The 19,593-nt window shown below is 39.5% G+C and overlaps 1 protein-coding gene across 1 annotated transcript in view; it reads left to right on the top strand.

Annotated features, from left to right (window-relative positions):
- pygl (phosphorylase, glycogen, liver) overlaps positions 1-19,593 on the top strand; it is a 136,241-nt gene that overhangs the window by 15,283 nt on the left and 101,365 nt on the right. The window contains exons 2-5 of the mRNA XM_073038980.1: positions 1,566-1,667; positions 5,604-5,682; positions 6,479-6,582; positions 15,187-15,318. Coding sequence (XP_072895081.1) covers positions 1,566-1,667; positions 5,604-5,682; positions 6,479-6,582; positions 15,187-15,318 — 417 coding nt within the window. The remainder of the gene's footprint in view (positions 1-1,565; positions 1,668-5,603; positions 5,683-6,478; positions 6,583-15,186; positions 15,319-19,593) is intronic.

The raw sequence follows: 19,593 nt of genomic DNA, 5'->3' as shown, positions 1-19,593 counted from the left end.
TTTGATTTGCCTTTCTAGCAAACGTATGAGCAGTTCTCTCAGAAAGTTTTCTTGGTCTTCCAGACCTCAAGTTGACCTCCACCGTTCCTGTTAACTGCCATTTCTTAATTACATTACGAACTGAGGAAACGGTTACCTGAAAATGTTTTGCTATCTTCTTTTAGCCTTCTCCTGCTTTGTGGGCATCATTTATTTTATTTTTCAGAGTGCTAGGCAGCTGCTTAGAGGAGCCCATGGCTGCTAATTGTTGGGACAAGGTTTGAGGAGTCAGTGTATTTATAAAGCTTTGAAATTTGCATCACCTGGCCTTTTCTAATGATGACTGTGAACAAGCCATAGCCCTAACAAGCTAATTAAGTTCTGAGGCCTTGGTAAAAGTTATCTGAGAGCTAAGTCTCTTGGGGTGCCCAAACTTTTGCATGGTGCTCCTTTCCTTTTTTTCACTCTAAAATTGTACCAAAAAAATACACTAATTTTGCTTAAAATGTTGAAAAGAATGTTTTATCTTTAATTTTATGACTTTTTGGAGATCAGTTCATCTTCTACTCACTTAACTATTCACAGTAACAGAAATTTTGACCAGGAGTGCCCAAACTCTTGCATGCCACTGTAATTATATTTGCCTGGACATAGTATTGAGGCCCAGAGCTTATTGTATTATATATGACACACACAAAATGCTGGTGGAACACAGCAGGCCAGGCAGCATCTGTAAGGAGAAGCACTGTTGACGTTTCAGGCTGAGACCCTTCGTGTATTATATATGGTCTGGTTTAAGGGGCATAACTTAAAACATTTTCAGATAATGGACATTTGGAAACAAATAAAGAACCTCTTAGCATATTTGAGAAGAACATAAGCAGATAAAATTGATAGCAAAATGGCAGATCAAATTAAATATAACGAAGTGTGAAGCAGTTCACTTTGCAAACCAAACTGGGGAGAGTCAGGTAAATTGTATTATTTACAAGGTACACAGATGAACAGATTACAGAAGCACTCAAGTCCATCTTTGTAGGTTACAGAAGAAATTAATTTTTCTTCAATAAACATGGGATCCTGAACTTTACAAGTAGGACAGAGGATACAGAATTTAGGGAAGCTGAAATGGACCTATATAAATCCTAGCATAGTATTCAGCTAAGATAGGGTTTGGACACTATGCTTTAGATTGGTGTAGGAAATTTATCAGAACGATACCAGTGATAGACACGGAAGTTCTTTAAATTAGAGAAGATGAGATTATTTTCCTCCGAGCAAAGGAAAATAGTAGGAATTTAATGGAGCAGCTCAAAATTGAGGGATTTTGATAGAATAGATGGAGAAAACATGTTTTCATTAATTTAAAGATTTATAATCAATGCACAAAAAAATCCACGTGATTTTCAGGGCTATAGCAAAGAATAGAACATGGGATTGACTGGATACTCTTTCAAAGGCTCAACAGAGGTACAATGGGCTTTATTGTTTGATGATTCCAGAATCAGCATGAAATTTATGTAAAATGTAGTTCTTAGTATTGATGTCTAATTTGCATTTGCACATAATAGATAACTATTTTTCAGCGGATTTACTATTTGTCTCTGGAGTTCTACATGGGTCGCACCTTGCAGAATACGATGATTAATTTGGGTATAGAAAGTTCATGTGATGAAGCTATGTACCAGGTCAGTAAATGATTTTCTTTTAAAGAAAAAATTACAAAGCATTATATTATTAACCTCAAATATTATTACTTTTTGGGAAATTTGTACTACATCATTTGGACACCCAGTTTGAATCATTGCAGTACAGCTTTGGCTGCCAAGTATTATGCTGAGTATTGAGAGATATCACTGACAACTGCTGAAAGGTATATTTAGCTTAATTCAAATTCTTAATTGTAAAGGCGCCCTTCAAGCATTCACACCTTCCTCAGTTCATCAAGACACAAGATGATTAGTCTCAGTCAGATTTGAAGCTACCCTTTCTTTTCAAATGTTGATCCTGGGATTGCGCTGTGATCCCAGATTCCTCTGCTTTTCCATTTTCAATTAGTTGTTAAATCATATTTCCAGAACTCATTTTCATCCCATTCCTTCTGTCTTCCTCCAATCCAAGGGTAGTACATTGATAGTGCAGTCTAAATTCATCTCATCCAGCTTCATCGTGTTGCAGCTATTTGGTAGGACAGTTGAGGAACAGTGGAATACTTTCAAAGAGATGTTTCACAGTGCTCAGCAAAAGTATATTCCAGTCAAAAGTAAGGACAGTAAGTGTAGGGAGAACCAGCCTTGGATAACTAAGGAAATAAAAGATAGTATCAAATTAAAAGCTCATGTGTACAAAGTTGCAAAGAGTAGTGGGAGACTGGAGGATCGGGAAAACTTTAAAAAGCACCAAAGAACAACTGAACAAGAAATAAGGAAAGGAAAGATAAAGTATGAAAGTAAATCAGCACAAAATATAAAAACAGATAGCAAAAGTTTTTATAAATATATAAAGCAGAAGAGGGTGGCTAAAGTCAATGTAGGTCCTTTAGAAGACAAGAAGTGGAAATTGATATTGGGTCATAAGGAAATGGCTGAGGCCTTGAACGACTATTTTGTGTTGGTCTTCATGGTGGAGGACACGTCTAGTATGCCAAATAGTGATGTTATAGACGAAATGGGAGGTGAAGACCTCGATAAAATCACTGTCACTAAAGAGATAGTGATGAGCAAACTAGAGAGCCTGAAGGTAGATAAGTCCCCTGGTCCTGATGGGATGCATCCCAGGGTACTGAGGGAATTGGCGGAGGTTATAGTAGATGCGTTGGTAATCATTTACCAAAACTCTCTAGACTCTGGGCAGGTCCCTGAGGATTGGAAGACAGCAAATGTCACACCACTTTTTTAAAAAGGATGTAGGCAAAAGACGAGCAACTATAGGCCAGTTAGCTTAACATCTGTAGTCGGGGAAGTGCTTGAAGCTTTCATTAAGTAAGAAATAGTGAAACATTTAGAAAGGAGTGGTTCCATTAGACAGATGCAGCATGGATTCAGAAAGGGCAGGTCCTATTTGACAAACTTACTGGAGTTCTTTGAGGACATAATGAGTGCAGTAGATAGAGAGGAACAGGTTGATGTCGTATACTTGGATTTCCAGAAGGCGTTCGATAAGGTGCCGCACAAGAGACTTATAAATAAGAAACGGATGCAGAGTTGGAGGAAGAGTATTGGGATGGATAGTGGATTGGTTAACCAATAGAAGGCAGACAGTTGGTATAAATGGGTGTTTCTCCGGTTGGCAGTCAGTGGTGAGTGGGGTGCTGTAGAGGTCAGTGCTAGGCCTGCAGCTGTTTACCATTTACATTGATGGTTTGGAAGAGGGGACTGAGTTTGCTGATGACAGTAAACTGAGTAGAAAAGCAAATTGTACAGAGGAGGTGGAAAGTCTGCAGAGGGATATAGATAGGTTAAGTGAGTGGGCCAAGGTCTACCAGATGGGATACAACGTTGGTAAATGCGATTTCATCCACTTTGAAAGGAATAATAGAAGAGGAGATTATTATTTAAATGGTGAAAGCTTGCAGCATGCTGTTGTGCAGAGGGACTTGGGAGTGCTTATTTATGAATCGCAAAAAGTTGGCTTGCAGGTACAACAGGTTATTAAGAAGGCAAATGGAATGTTGGCCTTCATTGCTAGAGGGATTGAATTCAAGATCAGGGAAGTAATGCTGCAACTATACAGGATACTGGTGAGGCCACACCTGGAGTACTGTGTTCAGTTCTGGTCTTCATACTTGAAGGATATACTGGCTTTGGAGGCAGTGCAGAGCAGGTTCACAAGGTTGATTCCAGGGATGAAGGGGTTAACCTATGAGGAGAGATTGAGTTGCCTGGGACTATACTCTCTGGAGTTCAGAAGAATGAGAGGGGATCTTATAGAAACATACACAATTTTGAACGGGGTAGATAAGATAGAAGTAGGAAAGTTGTTTCCATTGGTAGGTGAGACTAGAACTAGGGGACATTGCCTCAAGATTCAGGGGAGAAGATTTAGGATGGAGATGAGGTGAAACAGTTTTTCCCCAGAGAGTGGTGAATCTGTGGAATTCTCTGCCCAGGGAAGCAGTTGAGGCTTCTTTACTAAATATATTTAAGATACAGTTATATAGATTTTTACATAGTAAGGGAATTAAGGGTTATGGGGATGATGGAGCTGATTTTATGGACAGATCAGCCATGAATGGCGGGGCAGGCTCAATGGGTTGGATGGCCTACTCCTGCTCCTATTTCTTATGTTCTTATGCAGTTGAGCTCTAATTGCTCAGAGTACTGCCTCCCCTTTACTTCACCAGTAATGTAGCATTGTAGTTACTGATAATGGGCTAAAAGAAGTTTATGGACTGCCTCACTACCACACCCAGAACCAAAACTGTGGAGTTTTCACTCATAACCACCTTTTTCTTTCCTCTTATAAGGTGCTCCTTAAAACCAAGCTTTATAACAAAGCCTTTGGCTATGTGTACCATTATCTTATGATTCAGATTTTTATTTTACCTGTTAATTTTATAAAGAGTTTGGATATTTTTTTACTCATAAATAAAAACTGACATTAAATTTGCCCTTTACTACAATTCTTTTTCTTTTAAAGGGTACTAGAGAATATAAAATTAGAACCCTCAAATTATATTTGGCCTAGTTTTGAAACAAGAAAAATGAGCATGCAAGAATTACTGTACACTTGTTTTAAGAGTTGGATAGGCCACTTCACTTAATTTGTGGTAATACATAAGAATTTGTGTTTTGTTTGTTACAACCATTTATATATGTACTTGGCTGAATTTGATAAAAGATTTGAATTTCGCACAACCTGCCAGTTTACAGAGCACCCTACAAATTTTCTCAATAATCTATTGTTTCCTCTTTCCCATTAATCCCTGCCCCCCAACTTGAAAGATTCTATCTCTCACCTGCACACAGGAGCAATGAACACATGTGGGATTCAGGAGGAAACTGAAGGACCTAGAAGAAATCTGTGTGTTCACAGGGAGAGTTCCAGGTTTCATTCAGTCAGCATTGGAGATCAGGATTGAACCCAGGTTACTTGAGCTGTGAGGCAGCATCACCACCAGTTTGCCATTATGCTTCCCCTATTATGCACTTGACTGATATTTTCAGGAACAAAATCTGTGAGCAGAACTAAGTGAGAGAGAGAAAGAGAGAGAAAAAAATCCAGGTGAAATTGCTATCTACAAAACATGGCGAAAGACAAATTCAGGAATGATTTATGATATACATTCTATTGACATGCTGGGTTAGTGGCAGAAATATTCATCTTGGCAGTGATGTACTTGTCTTTAATTTGGGGTGGGGCATATTGACAACAGTTTATTGTAAGCAAAAGAATTTGGGAGATATGCTGGTTTTGAGATGGTTATTCTGATTTATTTTAATGGTTTTAAATGTAAAAGGGTTGCATAAATTGCATTGCTATATAAAATTATGCCTTGGATCTTATCCTTACTGCCTTTCTGGTTTCATCTAAATCATTTGAAGTCAGTTTAATGTTGAAATGGATGTACAGAATTGGTTCCTCGGATCTGTGTCTGATGTTATTGTATTCTTTGTTTGCTACAGATGGGTTTAGATATTGAGGAATTGGAGGAAATTGAAAATGATGCTGGTCTTGGTAATGGAGGCTTAGGAAGGCTTGCAGGTAATTTTATTCTCCCACATTTCTACCTTCCATGCATCCCTAAGATAGAGAAATCTATCTGCTTTTCAATTTAAAATATTGGTGCTCCTTCAATAGGAGACTTCTTATTTTTATGGGAAGTTCTATTCATAGTTCTCACAAATATATAGGTGTGGGATAACTGAATGTTGTCATTTCACAAATTTGCCCTGTCAGATGCAGCGTTTCATATCCTACTGTGCCCAAAGCATGAACAAGTTCCCGTTGTATCTCACAATATAAATTTACTTTCTTCAAAGAAGAGAAAGTTTGAAGTTCTATATGTTAGGATACATTTATTCACATAAATACAAAACAATACTTGGAAAAAAAAGACAACCAGAAAGTCAGCTAACCCTGGAAAAATGCATATACAGCTGAAAATTGTTGAATAATTTGGTAATTGAATAATATCTTGGGTAATGAGGTTAACTTGGGCTCCCAAGTCACTACTGAATACAGGTGTCTATTTTTACAAAAGTCCATCTTCTGAGGGCATTGTAAAAACTGACATTTATTCTTTGTATCATTTAGTTGATTCTGTAGGAATATCCTACCAACATGTATCGTGGAATTTGCAGTGTTGTTTATTAATGGGGCATTTCATTTCATTGAAGTATATAATCTCATCTGTTGAGTTAATGTTAGCATATTAATAAGGTAAAACTGTTTAATTTGTTGTGATTTGTAATTCTAGTATGTGGACTATCACCTGCGAATTTTTGGTAAAATTTTGCTTCCATTTTTAAATTGTGTTCCTCTTGTACTTTTCCAATAGCCTGTTTCCTTGATTCCATGGCAACACTGGGCCTAGCTGCATATGGGTATGGCATAAGATATGAATATGGCATTTTTAATCAGAAGATCAAAGATGGGTGGCAGGTTGGTGTTTGAATTAATTAATTACCTTTTCTCTGTCTTAGTTCCAGTTCAGACTTACTAACTACTACTTTTTTACTAATATTGCAGTTGAAACGTTTTTGCAAACACAGACTAGAAACCTTTATGCCCTTTTGCCATCAGCAGAATGCCATATACAGAAAATGATGGTGCATTCCATTTATTTAAGTTAATAAGTGAAACATTGTACACATATTTTGTTCAGATACAAAATGCCCTCACATTGTATTACAGAACATAACATCATATTTGCAGAACTTCAGAATCCATTTGTGAAATAACTTCTGCATAACAAGTTTACTTCTCCATAAATTTAAAACTACCAAAAATTCTGTTAACTGGATTTTCACCCACGCCGAATTTTATTCAGAACCTCTCTTGTGCTTGCTAATCAGTTTGCCTTCTGGTTAAGCAAAGTCTACAGTTCAAAATTTGTGTCATCAAACGCCTCTTTTGGTTTGCTGTTAATTCTTCATAGATTCATGGAGTTATAAAGTATGGAAACAAGCTGATCTGCCCAATTTATCCATGCTGGTAAAAGATATCTGTCTAAGCTGGTCCTGTTTGCTGTGTTTGGTCCATTGACAAGACTCTAAATATGTTGTGATGCAAAATTGGCAATTACAGTAGAATGCAGTACACTGCAGTCTGAAATTCAAATATGAATCATTATAATTTCGTTACATGATTGTTTTGTGCTACCTGGAAAATACATTTTCATTTCAATTACTGGCTTAGATAACTATTCAAATACTTTATATAACTCTAGCAAAACAATCACAAATTTAGATGAGATTCTGTAATTTTTACTTCTTTTTGTACTGAGGAGTTTTGTTGAACAGAGAAATCCAAGCTTTCAAATACGTACACTGATGTTTGGTCTGAACAACAACTGAACCACTTAACCTTGTCTGTGTGCTTTTTGCCACGTGATTGGATGATTAGATATTTGTGGCTGCTGAGTGTACTTTGCTGAAATGGCAATGAAGGTGAAGAAAGTAAATGCCATGCTTGTCTTCATGGGATTGAGTACAGGAATTTGGGTGTCACATTAAGGCTGATTTATACTTGTGCGTACGGGCTATGCCGCAGCCTATGCCATAGCCCTGATTTTTACTTCTGCGTCACTTTACGCCGTAGCGAGCATGCGTTGGTGTGCGACAAAACGCTAGTTGGCGGTGGGGTTTCTATGCCACAGTGTTGAGTTTCTTCATGAGAGACATGGACGAGGAAATGCATTTCAAACATTTTTGCATGTTGGCAGGTAGATTTGACGATTTGGTTCATCTATTTTGCATCGGTGTACAGACATGAAGCAACCGGAAGTGTGTAGGAGGAAATGCGATGCTACCAAGCGGACCAATCACAGTTGTTGCAGTCTGCATTGCCGCAACGCGTGAGTGAGTTTTTTGGGGAGGTGCATGTCACCCTACGGTGTAGGGTACAGTGTAGGTACGGTGTAGATGCGACGCACAACTATAAATCAGCCTTTACAGTTGTACAAAATATTGGTGAGACCACACTTCAAATATTGTTTGCAGTTCCAGTTGCCAGCTATAGGAATGATATAATAAAGCTGGAGAGGGCACAGAAAAGATTTTTAAGGATGGTACTTGGACTATAGAGTTTGAGCTATAAGGAGAGATTGGATAGGTTGGCACTGTTTTCCCCTGAGTAAAGGAACCTGAGGGCTGACCCTCAGGAGAAGTTTATACAGTTATGAGGGGCATAAATAGGATGTTGTCACAAATTAACTGGACCCTTAAAAATTGCACTAATTCCTCAATCACACTTTTATTTACCTATGCACAAGGTGAACAGCATGGCCTCTGTCACCAAAGTCTAAAGTTTGAACAAAAAAATGCCATTTTTATACAGAAATTGACTACATGGATAGAGATATTGACCAATTGGTAACCATGTGGATGTACAAATTCCATATTTGCATAATTAATCATCAATAACACTATGTTAATACAGATATTAATAGCCAATAGAATCTACATGTTAAAGGTCAATAATACTTCAGAATTAGTAAAATAATTGAATAATAGTAAGTGCCATCCTAGTTCCATAAGTGCCATAACTAGGTTCAAACTGCATCTTTATTTTGTCTTGGTATGCCAAATGGGCCCAGCCCCATGCTGTGCAGCGGGAAACTGCTGTTCAGAGACCTTCCTCACCTGGGTTGAAAACACACCACCTGTAAAATATCTGTGTCTGGTCATTATTTTAACACTTGCCTTGTTATGACTTCCACAAGGGTAGGTAGTCACAGTCTTTTTCTCAGCGTAAGAGAGTCTTAGTCTTGGGAGCGTAGGTTTAAGGTGAGTGGGGAAATATATAAAAGGGAACTGAGGGGCAAGTTTTTCCACACAGAGGCTTGTGGGCATATGGAATGAGTTGCCAGAGGAGGTGGTAAGGCAAGTTCAATTGCAATGTTTAAAAAAATTGGTCAGGCATGTGGATAGGAAATAAATAGAGAGATATGAGCCACTCCTATTGTCCAACTAACCTTGCTACATACAACACATTAACTTACTAATCAAGCCGATTGATTGTCATCTTTATCACTTGAAAGAAAGGTAAATGAAATTAGAATCATACAGCACAGAGATAGGCCATTTGATCCACCACATCCGTGACAACACCAAGTACTCCCTAGGGCCTGACCTTTATTAAACATCTCCAAAATTCATCACATTACACTGTAAGATTCCACATGCCACTGACTTGCCCACCTTAACAGTGGAGGGATGGTCAGTCCCAGATAAAGTAGCTGAAGATTACTGAGCCAAAGTTATGACCTATTGAGTCTCATCAACTGGTATCTTGAAACTAAGATGATTACTTTCCAATAATTCCATAAATAATGAAACATGAATAGGAACCCTTAAATAATGATTGTCATCCAATAATCAAGCTGCTGTCCTCCAATTTTAAGAGTTGGTATTCACCTCTAATGTTATTGGCTTTTGTATTGAAAAGAGCTTCCTATTCTTCCTTCAGGAAGGACAAGTAGAGAATTATAACAGCAATCAGCACAACAAAAATTGAAACATCCCCTTTATTTAATAAATACAAGGTAGTGGTGTGTGTTTCATGATAAACTCTTGGTTGTGCTCCAATGTGGCAGTTTTGCCAAACTCATGTCCCACTGAACTTGAACACGTAATGATCAAATGCCATCCATTCTATTTACCTAGGGAGTTGCACAGAAACATAGAAAACCTACAACACAATACAGGCCCTTCAGCCCACAAAGTTGTGCCAAACATGTCCCTACCTTAGAAATTACTAGGCTTACCCATAGCCCTCTATTTTTCTAAGCTCCATGTACCTATCCAAAAGTCCTTTAAAAGACCCTATCGTATCCGCCTCCACCACTGTTGATGGCTGCCCATTCCATGTACTCACCACTTTCTGAGTAAAAAACTTACACCTGACATCTCCTCTGTACCTACTCCCCACCACAAACCTGCGTCCTCTTGTGGCAACCATTTCAGCCCTGGGAGAAAGCCTTTGACTATCCACATGATCAATGCCCCTCATCATCTTATGCACCTCTATCAGGTCACCTCTCATCCTCCGTCGCTCCAAGGAGGAAAGGCCGAGTACACTCAAACTATTCTCATAAGGCATGCTCCCCAATCCAGGCAAAATCCTTGTAAATCTCATCTGCACCCTTTCTATGGCTTCAACATCCTTCCTGTAGTGAGGTGACCAGAACTGACCACAGTACACCAAGTGGGGACTGACCAGGGTCCTTTATAGCTGCAACATTACCTCTCAGCTCCTAAATTCAATTCTACAATTGACGAAGGCCAATACACCATATGCCTTCTTAAAAACAGAGTCAACCTGCGCAGCTGCTTTGAGCGTCCTATGGACTCGGACCCCAAGATCCCTCTGATCCTCCACACTGCCAAGAGTCTAACCATTAATACTATATTCTGCCATCATATTTGACCTACCAAAATGAACCACTTCACACTTATCTGGGTTGATCTCCATCTGCCAGTTCTCAGCCCAATTTAGCATCCTATCAATGCCCCGCTGTAACCTCTGACAGCCCTCCACACTATCCACAACACCTCCAACCTTAGTGTCATCAGCAAACTTACTAAGCCATCCCTATACTTCCTCTTCCAGGTAATTTATAGAAATCATGAAGAGTAAGGGTCCCAAAACAGATCCCTGAGGCACTCCACTAGTGACTGACCTCCATGCAGAATATGACCCATCTACAAGCACTCTGCCTTCTGTGGGCAAGCCAATTCTGGATCCCATGCCTTCTTACTTTCTCAATAAGCCTTGCATGGGGTACCTTGTCAAATGCCTTGCTGAAATCCATATACACCACATCTACTGTTCTTCCTTCAGCAATATGTTTAGTTACATCCTCAAAAAATTCAATCAGGCTCGTAAGGAATGACCTGCCTTTGACAAAGCCATGCTGACTATTCCTAATCATATTATACCTCTCCAAATGTTCATAAATCATGCCTCTCAGGATCTTCTCCATCAACTTACCAACCACTGAGGTAAGACACACTGGTCTATAATTTCCTGGGCTATCTCTACTCCCTTTCTTGGATAAAGGAACAGCATCCAATCTTCTGGAACCTTTCCCAACCCCATTGATGATGCAAAGATTATCATGAGAGGCTCAGCAATCTTCTCGCTCACCTCCCACAGTAGCCTGGGGTACATCTCATCCAGTCCTGGTGACTTATCCAACTTAATGCTTTTGAAAAGCTCCTCTTAATACCTACATGCTCAAGCTTTTCAGTCTGCTGCAAGTCATCACAACTATCACCAAGATCCTTTTTCATAGTGAAAACTGAAGCAAAGTATTCATTAAGTACCTCCGCTATTTCCTCCGGTTCCGTACACACTTTCCCACTGTCACACTTGATAGGTCCTATTCTTTCACGTCTTATCCTCTTGCTCTTCACATACTTGTAAAATGCCTTGGGGTTTTCCTTAATCTTGCCCGCCAAGGCCTTCTCGTGGCCTCTTCTGGCTCTCCTAATTTCCTTCTTAAGCTTCTTCCTGTTAGCCTTATAATCTTCTAGATCTCTAACATTACCTAGCTCTCTGAACCTTTTGTAAACTTTTCTTTTCTTCTTGACTAGATTTATTACAGCCTTTGTACACCACAGTTCCTGTACCCTACGATAACTTCCCTGTCTCATTGGAACGTACCTATGGAGAACATCACACAAATATCCCCTGAACATTTGCCACATTTTTTCCGTACTTTTCCCTGAGAACATCTGTTTCCAATTTTAGCTTCCAATTTCCTGCCTGATAGCCTCATAATTCCCCTTACTCCAATTAAACGCTTTTCTAATTTGTCTGTTCCTATCTCTCTCCAATGCTATTGTAAAGGAGATAGAATTATGATCACTCTCTCCATAATGTTCTTCACTGAGAGATCTGACACCTGACCAGGTTCATTTCCCAATACCAAATCAAGTACAGCCTCTCCTCTTGTAGGCTTATCTACATATTGTATCAAGAAACCTTCCTGAACACACCTAACAAATTCCACCCCATCTAAATCCCTTGCTGTGGGGAGATGCCAATCAATATTTGGGAAATTAAAATCTCCCATCATGACAACTCTGTTATTATTACACTTTTCCAGGATCTGTTTCCCTATCTGCTCCTCGATATTCCTGTTACTATTGGGCAGCCTATAAAAAACACCCAGTAAAGTTATTGACCCCTTCCTGTTCCTAATCTCCACCAACAGAGACTCAGTAGACAATCCCTCCATGGCGTCCACCTTTTCTGCAGCCCTGACACTATCTCTGATCAACAGTGCCACGCCCCCACCTCTTTTGCCTCCCTCCCTCGTTCGTAATCCTTACTAGAGTTTACATACCACCAGCAGGCAACTATAAATCAAGCACTTGAGATGCTGTATAATGCTGTCTCCAACAAGAAACCATCCATCCCAACCCATTTCAAATCATAGTCAGGGACTCCCCTGACCAATCTCTGCCCAATTATCATCAGCATATTACCTGGAGCACTAGCGGTCCCAACACTAGACTGCTGTTATATTAAGATAAGGAAGTCTTGCTGTTCCATGCCCAGACCACATTTCAGAAAATCTGATCACTTGGCTGTACTTCTCCTACCTGCACACAGGCAGAGGCTAAAGACCAAAGCTCCAGAGATTAGGACAACAAAGGGGTGGACACAGGAGGCAGAGGAACAGCTGTGGGACTCAATCTCTCCTCTCCTCATAGGCATTCAATACTACCATCCTCTCAAAACAAATCAAATGGATCTTCGGTTTCCTTACTTGTGGACCCCAGTCAGTTTGGATTGGCAACAACAACTCCTCCACTATCTCCATCGGCACAGGTGCACAGTAAGGCTGTGTGCTTAGCCTCCTGCTCTTCTCACTTAACACTTATAACTATGTGGCCAAGCATAGCTCCAGTGCCATATTCAAGTTTGCTGTCATAGGCCGAATCAAAGGTGGTGACGAATCAGCATATAGGAGGGAGATTGGAAGTCTGGTTGAGTGGTACCTTAACAACAACCTCTTCCTCAGTATCAGAAGAAGGAAACCAGAGGTCCATGAGCCAGTCCTCATCAGAGGACCAGAAGTGGCGAGGGTTAGCAACTTTAAGTTCCTTGGTGTCCTCGTTTTGGAGGACCTATCCTGGGCTCAGCTTGTAAGTGCAATTATAAAGAATGTACATCAACTCCTCTACTTCCTTTAGAGTTTGCGAAGATTTGGCATGACGTCTAAAATTTTGACAAACGTTTATAGATGTGTGGGAAGACTGGCTGCAACACAGCCTGGTATAGAAACACCAATGCCCTTGAACAGAAAACCCTACAAATGGTAGTGGACACGGCCCAATCCATCATGGGTAAAGCCCTCCCACCATTGAGCACATCTACAGAATCAGAATCAGTTTATTATCACCGGCATGTGACGTGAAATTTGTAACTTAGCAGCAACAGTTCAATGCAATACATAATCTAGCAGAGAGACAAATAACAATAATAATAAATAAACAAGTGAGCGACACTGAGCGTTGTCGCAGGAAAGCAGCGGATTTCACCACCCAGGCCATGCTGTCCTCTCACTGCTGCCATCAGGAAGAAGATACAGGAGCCTCAGGACTCAGACCAAGATTCAAGGTTCGAGGTACATTTATCATCAAAGTATGTATGCAGTATACAATTCTGAGTTTCTTTTTCTCAGACAGCCACGAAACAAAGAAAACCATAGAAGCTATTGAAAGGAAACCATCAAACCCTCTCCCCATGCACAAAAAAGCAAGTCATGCAAACGGCAACAAGAACATCAAGCCCCCCCCCCCCCCACACAAGCATGTACACACACAGATGCAAAAAAACAAACAAATCACGCAAATGGCTAAAGGAACAATGGAGATAAACAAAAGATATAAAAAACATCAGAAGAGTCCAATCTAGGGTACAGTCCAATCCATAAATTGCAGAACTTTGGTACCATCTTCCAATTGCTTTGAGGGAGAGAGAGACCATTTGAATGCAAAGGCCTTTTCCAGGGAGCAGCGAGCAAGAGACTGTCACACACAGACTCCTTCCTCTGGCATCAGTGATCGAGATACCATCACACAAAGACACCTTTCAATAGCAGCGAGTGAGAGGCTGGCAGATGCCGCTGAACAACCAAGATCATCGAGAAATAGTCGATCATTGGCTTGCACTCCTTTTTTAGGCCTCAAGGCTGCTGTCCACTTAGAATCTTCTCAAAGACAGCAAAGCATCAGATCACTCAATCAATTTTCAAACTGTAGGTCACAGTCTCTAACAGTACTAGAATAAAGTAAAAAGGACATAAAAGCTTTGAGACTATCCAGAAGATGTCACCGAAGGTAGTGTTGTTTGCAGGCGCTATCTTGTCCACACCACCAGGTTCGGGAACAGTTATTATCCCTCAACCATCAGACTCTTGATCAAAAAGGATTAACTTCACTCAACTTCACTGAAATGTTCCCACATCATACAGACTCACTTTCAAGGGCTCTTTATCTCATGTTCTTGATACTTTTTGCTCACTTAATGGTTATTATTATTATTATTTCATTCTTTTTGTATTTGTACAGTTTGTTGTCTTTTGCACATTGAGCACCCAAGTTGGTGCCGTCTTTCATTGTTTCTATTATGGATTATTGAGTATGCCTGCAAAAATAAATCTCTGGGTTGTATATTGTGTCATACACACACACACACACACACACACACACACACACACACTATTTAATTTGAACTTTGAAGTGGTCAGATCAGAAATGCATATTCATTACTTGCAATTACATTACCATGCTTCTTCTTTCTAAAAGTAGTTTAACAAAGGAATGTCTCACCACAGAAGGAAAATTATTCTTGATTCTTTAGTAGGAAGATTGGTGCATTTGGAAGTTGCTTACATAATGTTTAATTTGCCATTCTGCATAATCTGACAGAGTGATGGTGTAATAAATATTCCATTTAAACTACATTTAGGCGCAGTGTGATTACTTACACAAGGGAATACTATTAAAGCTTTATTTTGCCTGATTATAGGTAGAAGAACCTGATCATTGGCTGCAACTTGGTAACCCTTGGGAAAAGGCTCGGCCTGAGTATGTATTACCGATTCATTTCTATGGTTATGTACAACATACTAGAGATGGTGCCAAATGGATTGACACAGAGGTATGGTGCTTTTTTTTTGACTTACAATAGTCATTTAGTATTTTTGAATTGGTGTTTATAATGTGAAATCAAACATAAATACAATCGTGTGTATTTGATATGAGCTATATTCAGGTTGTTCTTTTATAACTTGGACTGCTAGCTAAATATTTAATGAGACAATAATCAAAAAGCAATAAACTATAGATGCTGAAAATCTGAAAGAAAAGCAAGAAAATTTTGGAAAAACTCGATAGATCAAGCAGGAGTTAATACTTCTGATCAAGAAAAAGTTAAGAAATGGAGTTGTATTGATAGTTAGCAGTGTGAGAAGCCACAAAGTTCAAAGCATTCTTCCATTAGGTGGAGTTTGTTTAACTTCCTATGCCTAGCTCATATTTCTGTAGCGGGGTGGACAAACTTGGTAGTTTATTTATATAGATACAGCGCAGAGTAGCCCTACCGGCCCTTCGAGCCACACCACCCAGCAATCCCCTGACTTAATCCTAGCCTAATCAGGGGACAATTTACAATGACCAACTGGTATGTCTTTGGACTGTGGCGGTAAACCAGATCACCTGGAAGAAATCCACAGGGTCACGGGGAGAATATACTGTAAAGCATTGTGCCGAATGCTACGCTACGCTGGGGTAGAGAATTACAACAATGAAACTCCGAAAAGGGAGTATCATTCTTAAAGAGCATCTTTTAACATGAAACTATCCTCTTTAATTCTAGATTCCCCACAGATCAAGTACAGCTTGTTTTCATTATTGGGTCTGAGGTGGCTGGTACTCCTGACACTTCGGCTTAAGCTTTACAATGCTACCTCCAGTCACAAACTGTAACATTTCATTGGCTCACTGCAATCCAAAGGCTGGATTCAGTGAGTCAATGAAATGCTACAGCTTGACAAGATAGAAAAAATCTTTGAATCTTTTCTTCAATCTATCTTATATATTTTTTCCTATTACTGAACTCAGACTCAAGTATCTGATGTAGATACCTGCTCTTGGCATGTGAATAAGGTGCCATGTCTGTTACGCTAACTGAATGTAATTCAGGCTTCATTATCATCATGCTAAAATGGAATTTAGTCAGAATGAATCTGGCAGTTCAAAAGTGGATATGTGTGGGCATTACGGACCAAACGCCACATAACAATTGTATCCATCAGTCTCTGATATCTTGATCTCTCTTTATCATTCCACTGTAAATATGCAACCAGTGGGCCAACTTGAATGTAGAAAAAGCAGTCTGCTGAAAGGAAATTTCCTTAATTGACTACATTCTACTGTACATTAACTAGTTCAGTCTCACCGCTTCCCCAGATAACAAGAGTTTGAAAAATCTGCATGTCAACTGAAGAACCACAAAATCCCTAGTTCAAAAGATACTGAATACAAGAATTAGAAGTCAGAGCAGGCTTTTTTTTGGCCCAGGTATCATTTCAACCATTCAGTAAGACTATTCTGCAGCTGATCTTCCACTTCAGCACCTTTTTCCTATACTAACTCCTTATTACTTGATTCCATTGATGCTCAAAAATCTATCGATATGTGTTGTATGTGCTTAGTGACTCGGTGTCCACAGCCATCTTAGTTCTAAATTTGGAGGGGAGCTTTGAGCATAAATTCATGGTCTCATCTCCTGCCTCTGGGAAGTGGAGGATGTGCCAGGGACCTTAGATACTTAGTGACTGTGACCATTTTCAGAAAAGTACTGACAGAGAGCTTTATCTTCTGTCTGGAACACAAGGCTCTGTAGTTGCTTCCTCCTGGTGTTAAGGAATCGCAGTGTGGATTCTATCCATTGAGAGGTAGAGTGGACGTTATCCTCGCCTTGTGTCAATCCTAAAAGAAATGAAGGGGCAGCATTAATAGTTTAACATTTTTTTAGCTCAGAAGTTTTTGACTCTGTCAACAAAGCATCCTTCTCAAATTTGGCACAATTAAAAATTTGTCTGCATTCGGTGGTATGGAAGTTAACAGAGTCGATCAATGATCCATTCCAAAATAGATTAATGTTACCTCTCCAATCTTTCTCATCACAGTATGGCATCTTGCTTTCAATGTGCTTCCCAATGCAGTACAGCTATGCTATAAGACAAATGAGAAAATCTATTCTATTCTAATCACTTCTATTCCATTCACTCCATTGCTAAAGTCACTCCAACTTTAATCATCAAGCTCCAGTTTGGAGATGAAATTTGTGTTTGTGCATTTTGAAGCTGAGTTAGGAGTCATTGTTAATTTATTCAATGATGTGTATGAGAGAATGGGCCATACATAAAATATCCACAAAACAACAGTTCCCTAGCAATCTGCCCACACTGTAAAACACCACATTCTGGCAGGTTAGCAATGAGACTCTGGACCATTTTCCTTATTTCAAGAGCACTTCTTCATGAAACTGGCATTGATGATGAAATTCTCTGCCACCATCAGTATAGTCTGGCCATCTTATGAGACGAGTGTTCAGAGAATAACACTTCAAGCCAGCATAAATCTCATGTTTTTCAATTAACAGTAAAACACATCCTTCTTTGTGTTTTGAGATGCCTGTTATAGGGAATCTCCAGTGTGTTTTGCCTCTTAACATTACAGAAGATTGTCGAGCTTTTACTGCAGCTATGAATGAAGTTCAAGATAATACAACTGTAGCGGTTACTTGAAAGCAAACCGCTAAGAGATTATATGTCACACTTCCAAATAACTGAGTTCCATTGAAAAAAGTATATTCGACCTATTGTTACAAAACCTGAAAAGACAAATGATCTTATCATGATAAAAAACTAACAAAACTACATTAGAGATATAGCAAAATGAGACTAATTGGCATTCAAATTAGCGTAATTAAGCGAAACCAAGCAGAGCCCAAATAAGCAATCAACAAAAAAAATCATTCCTGACTCACTCCCTGTCAACTAAACTAAACCAACTAAGACAAAGTGCAAATAGGTAACTATTCTCATTTGCTCTTACCACACCCAGCCTACGTGACAGATTATCCAAAGTAAACATGCTACACAAAATACAATACAGACAGATAGAAAATAAATATATGGCTTAACATCGACATTGGGTGTTTTTGTTTTTCTCTGTGCCTTTAATTTCCTTCCTTCTCTGTAGCTTCATAGCCATTAATCATTCCTCTTGCTCCTCCAGTTCCTCCAGCATCTTGTGTGTGTTGCTCAGTTTCTAGCATCTGCAGATTTTCTCTTGTTTGTGCTAGGAGTCCTTGATAACTCATTTCATGAAATGCTATCTAGTGTTGCCTTACATCTGGAATTCGGGTTTTTGATGTCAGTTCCCAAAACCACGACCTCTACAAATAAGGACAGCTGGAAAGAGGGAATATCCCCACCTGAAATTTCCCTTCAAATCACTTATCATCCTAATAAGAAAATACATAGCTCTTTCTTCATTGCCACTGAGTCTAAATCTTGGAACTCCAAATATTGTGGGAATAACTTCACTAGAGACTGCAGTAGTTCATGAAAGCTCACTGTGTTGGATGTACCAGATAGAACAGGTACTAAATACTGCTGGCTGATTTCAATTGCTTCAGCCTTCTCTTTGGAATATCTTAAACTGCACCAAAAGTGATCATGGGGCTTTTAAAAATAGAATATGGAAGAGTACAGCACAGGAACGGGCCATTTGGTGCACAATGTTGTGCTGAACCAATTAAAAAGCAAATCAAAAACACCCAAACACTAATCCCTCCTACCTACACCATGTCCATAATCCTCCATCTTCCTTACATCCATGTGCCTGTCCAAACATCTCTTAAAAGTCTCTAATGTATTTGCCTCTAACACCACACCAGGCAGCACATTCCAGGCATCCACGACTCTCTGAGTAAAAATAATTTACCCCTCATATCTCCCTTGAACCTAGGCTCACTCTCCTTCAATTTATGCCCTCTAGTATAGACATTTCAACCCTGGGAAACAGATACTCTCTGTCTGCTCTACCTATGCCTCTCAGTCTTATAAACGTTGGTCAAATCTCCACTCAGCCCTGTCAATTCAGAGAAAATAAACCAAGTTTATCCAGCCTCTCGTGATAGTACATGTCCTCTAAAGCAGGCAGCATCCTGGTAAACCTCTTCTGCACCCTTTCCAAAGCCTCAACATCCTTCCTATAGTGTGGCGACCGGAACCATATGCAATACTCCAGATGTGGCCTAACCACACTTTTATAAAGTTGCAACATAGCCACTTGACTTTTGAACTCAATGCCTTGACTAATAAAAACCAGCATTCCATAAGCCTTCTTAACTACCTTTTCG

The sequence above is a fragment of the Hemitrygon akajei genome, chromosome 3 (genome assembly GCF_048418815.1).
Source record: "Hemitrygon akajei chromosome 3, sHemAka1.3, whole genome shotgun sequence".
NCBI lineage: Eukaryota > Metazoa > Chordata > Chondrichthyes > Myliobatiformes > Dasyatidae > Hemitrygon > Hemitrygon akajei.
Note: the sequence above shows the minus strand (reverse complement) of the source record. Positions and strands in the feature narration are given on the sequence as shown.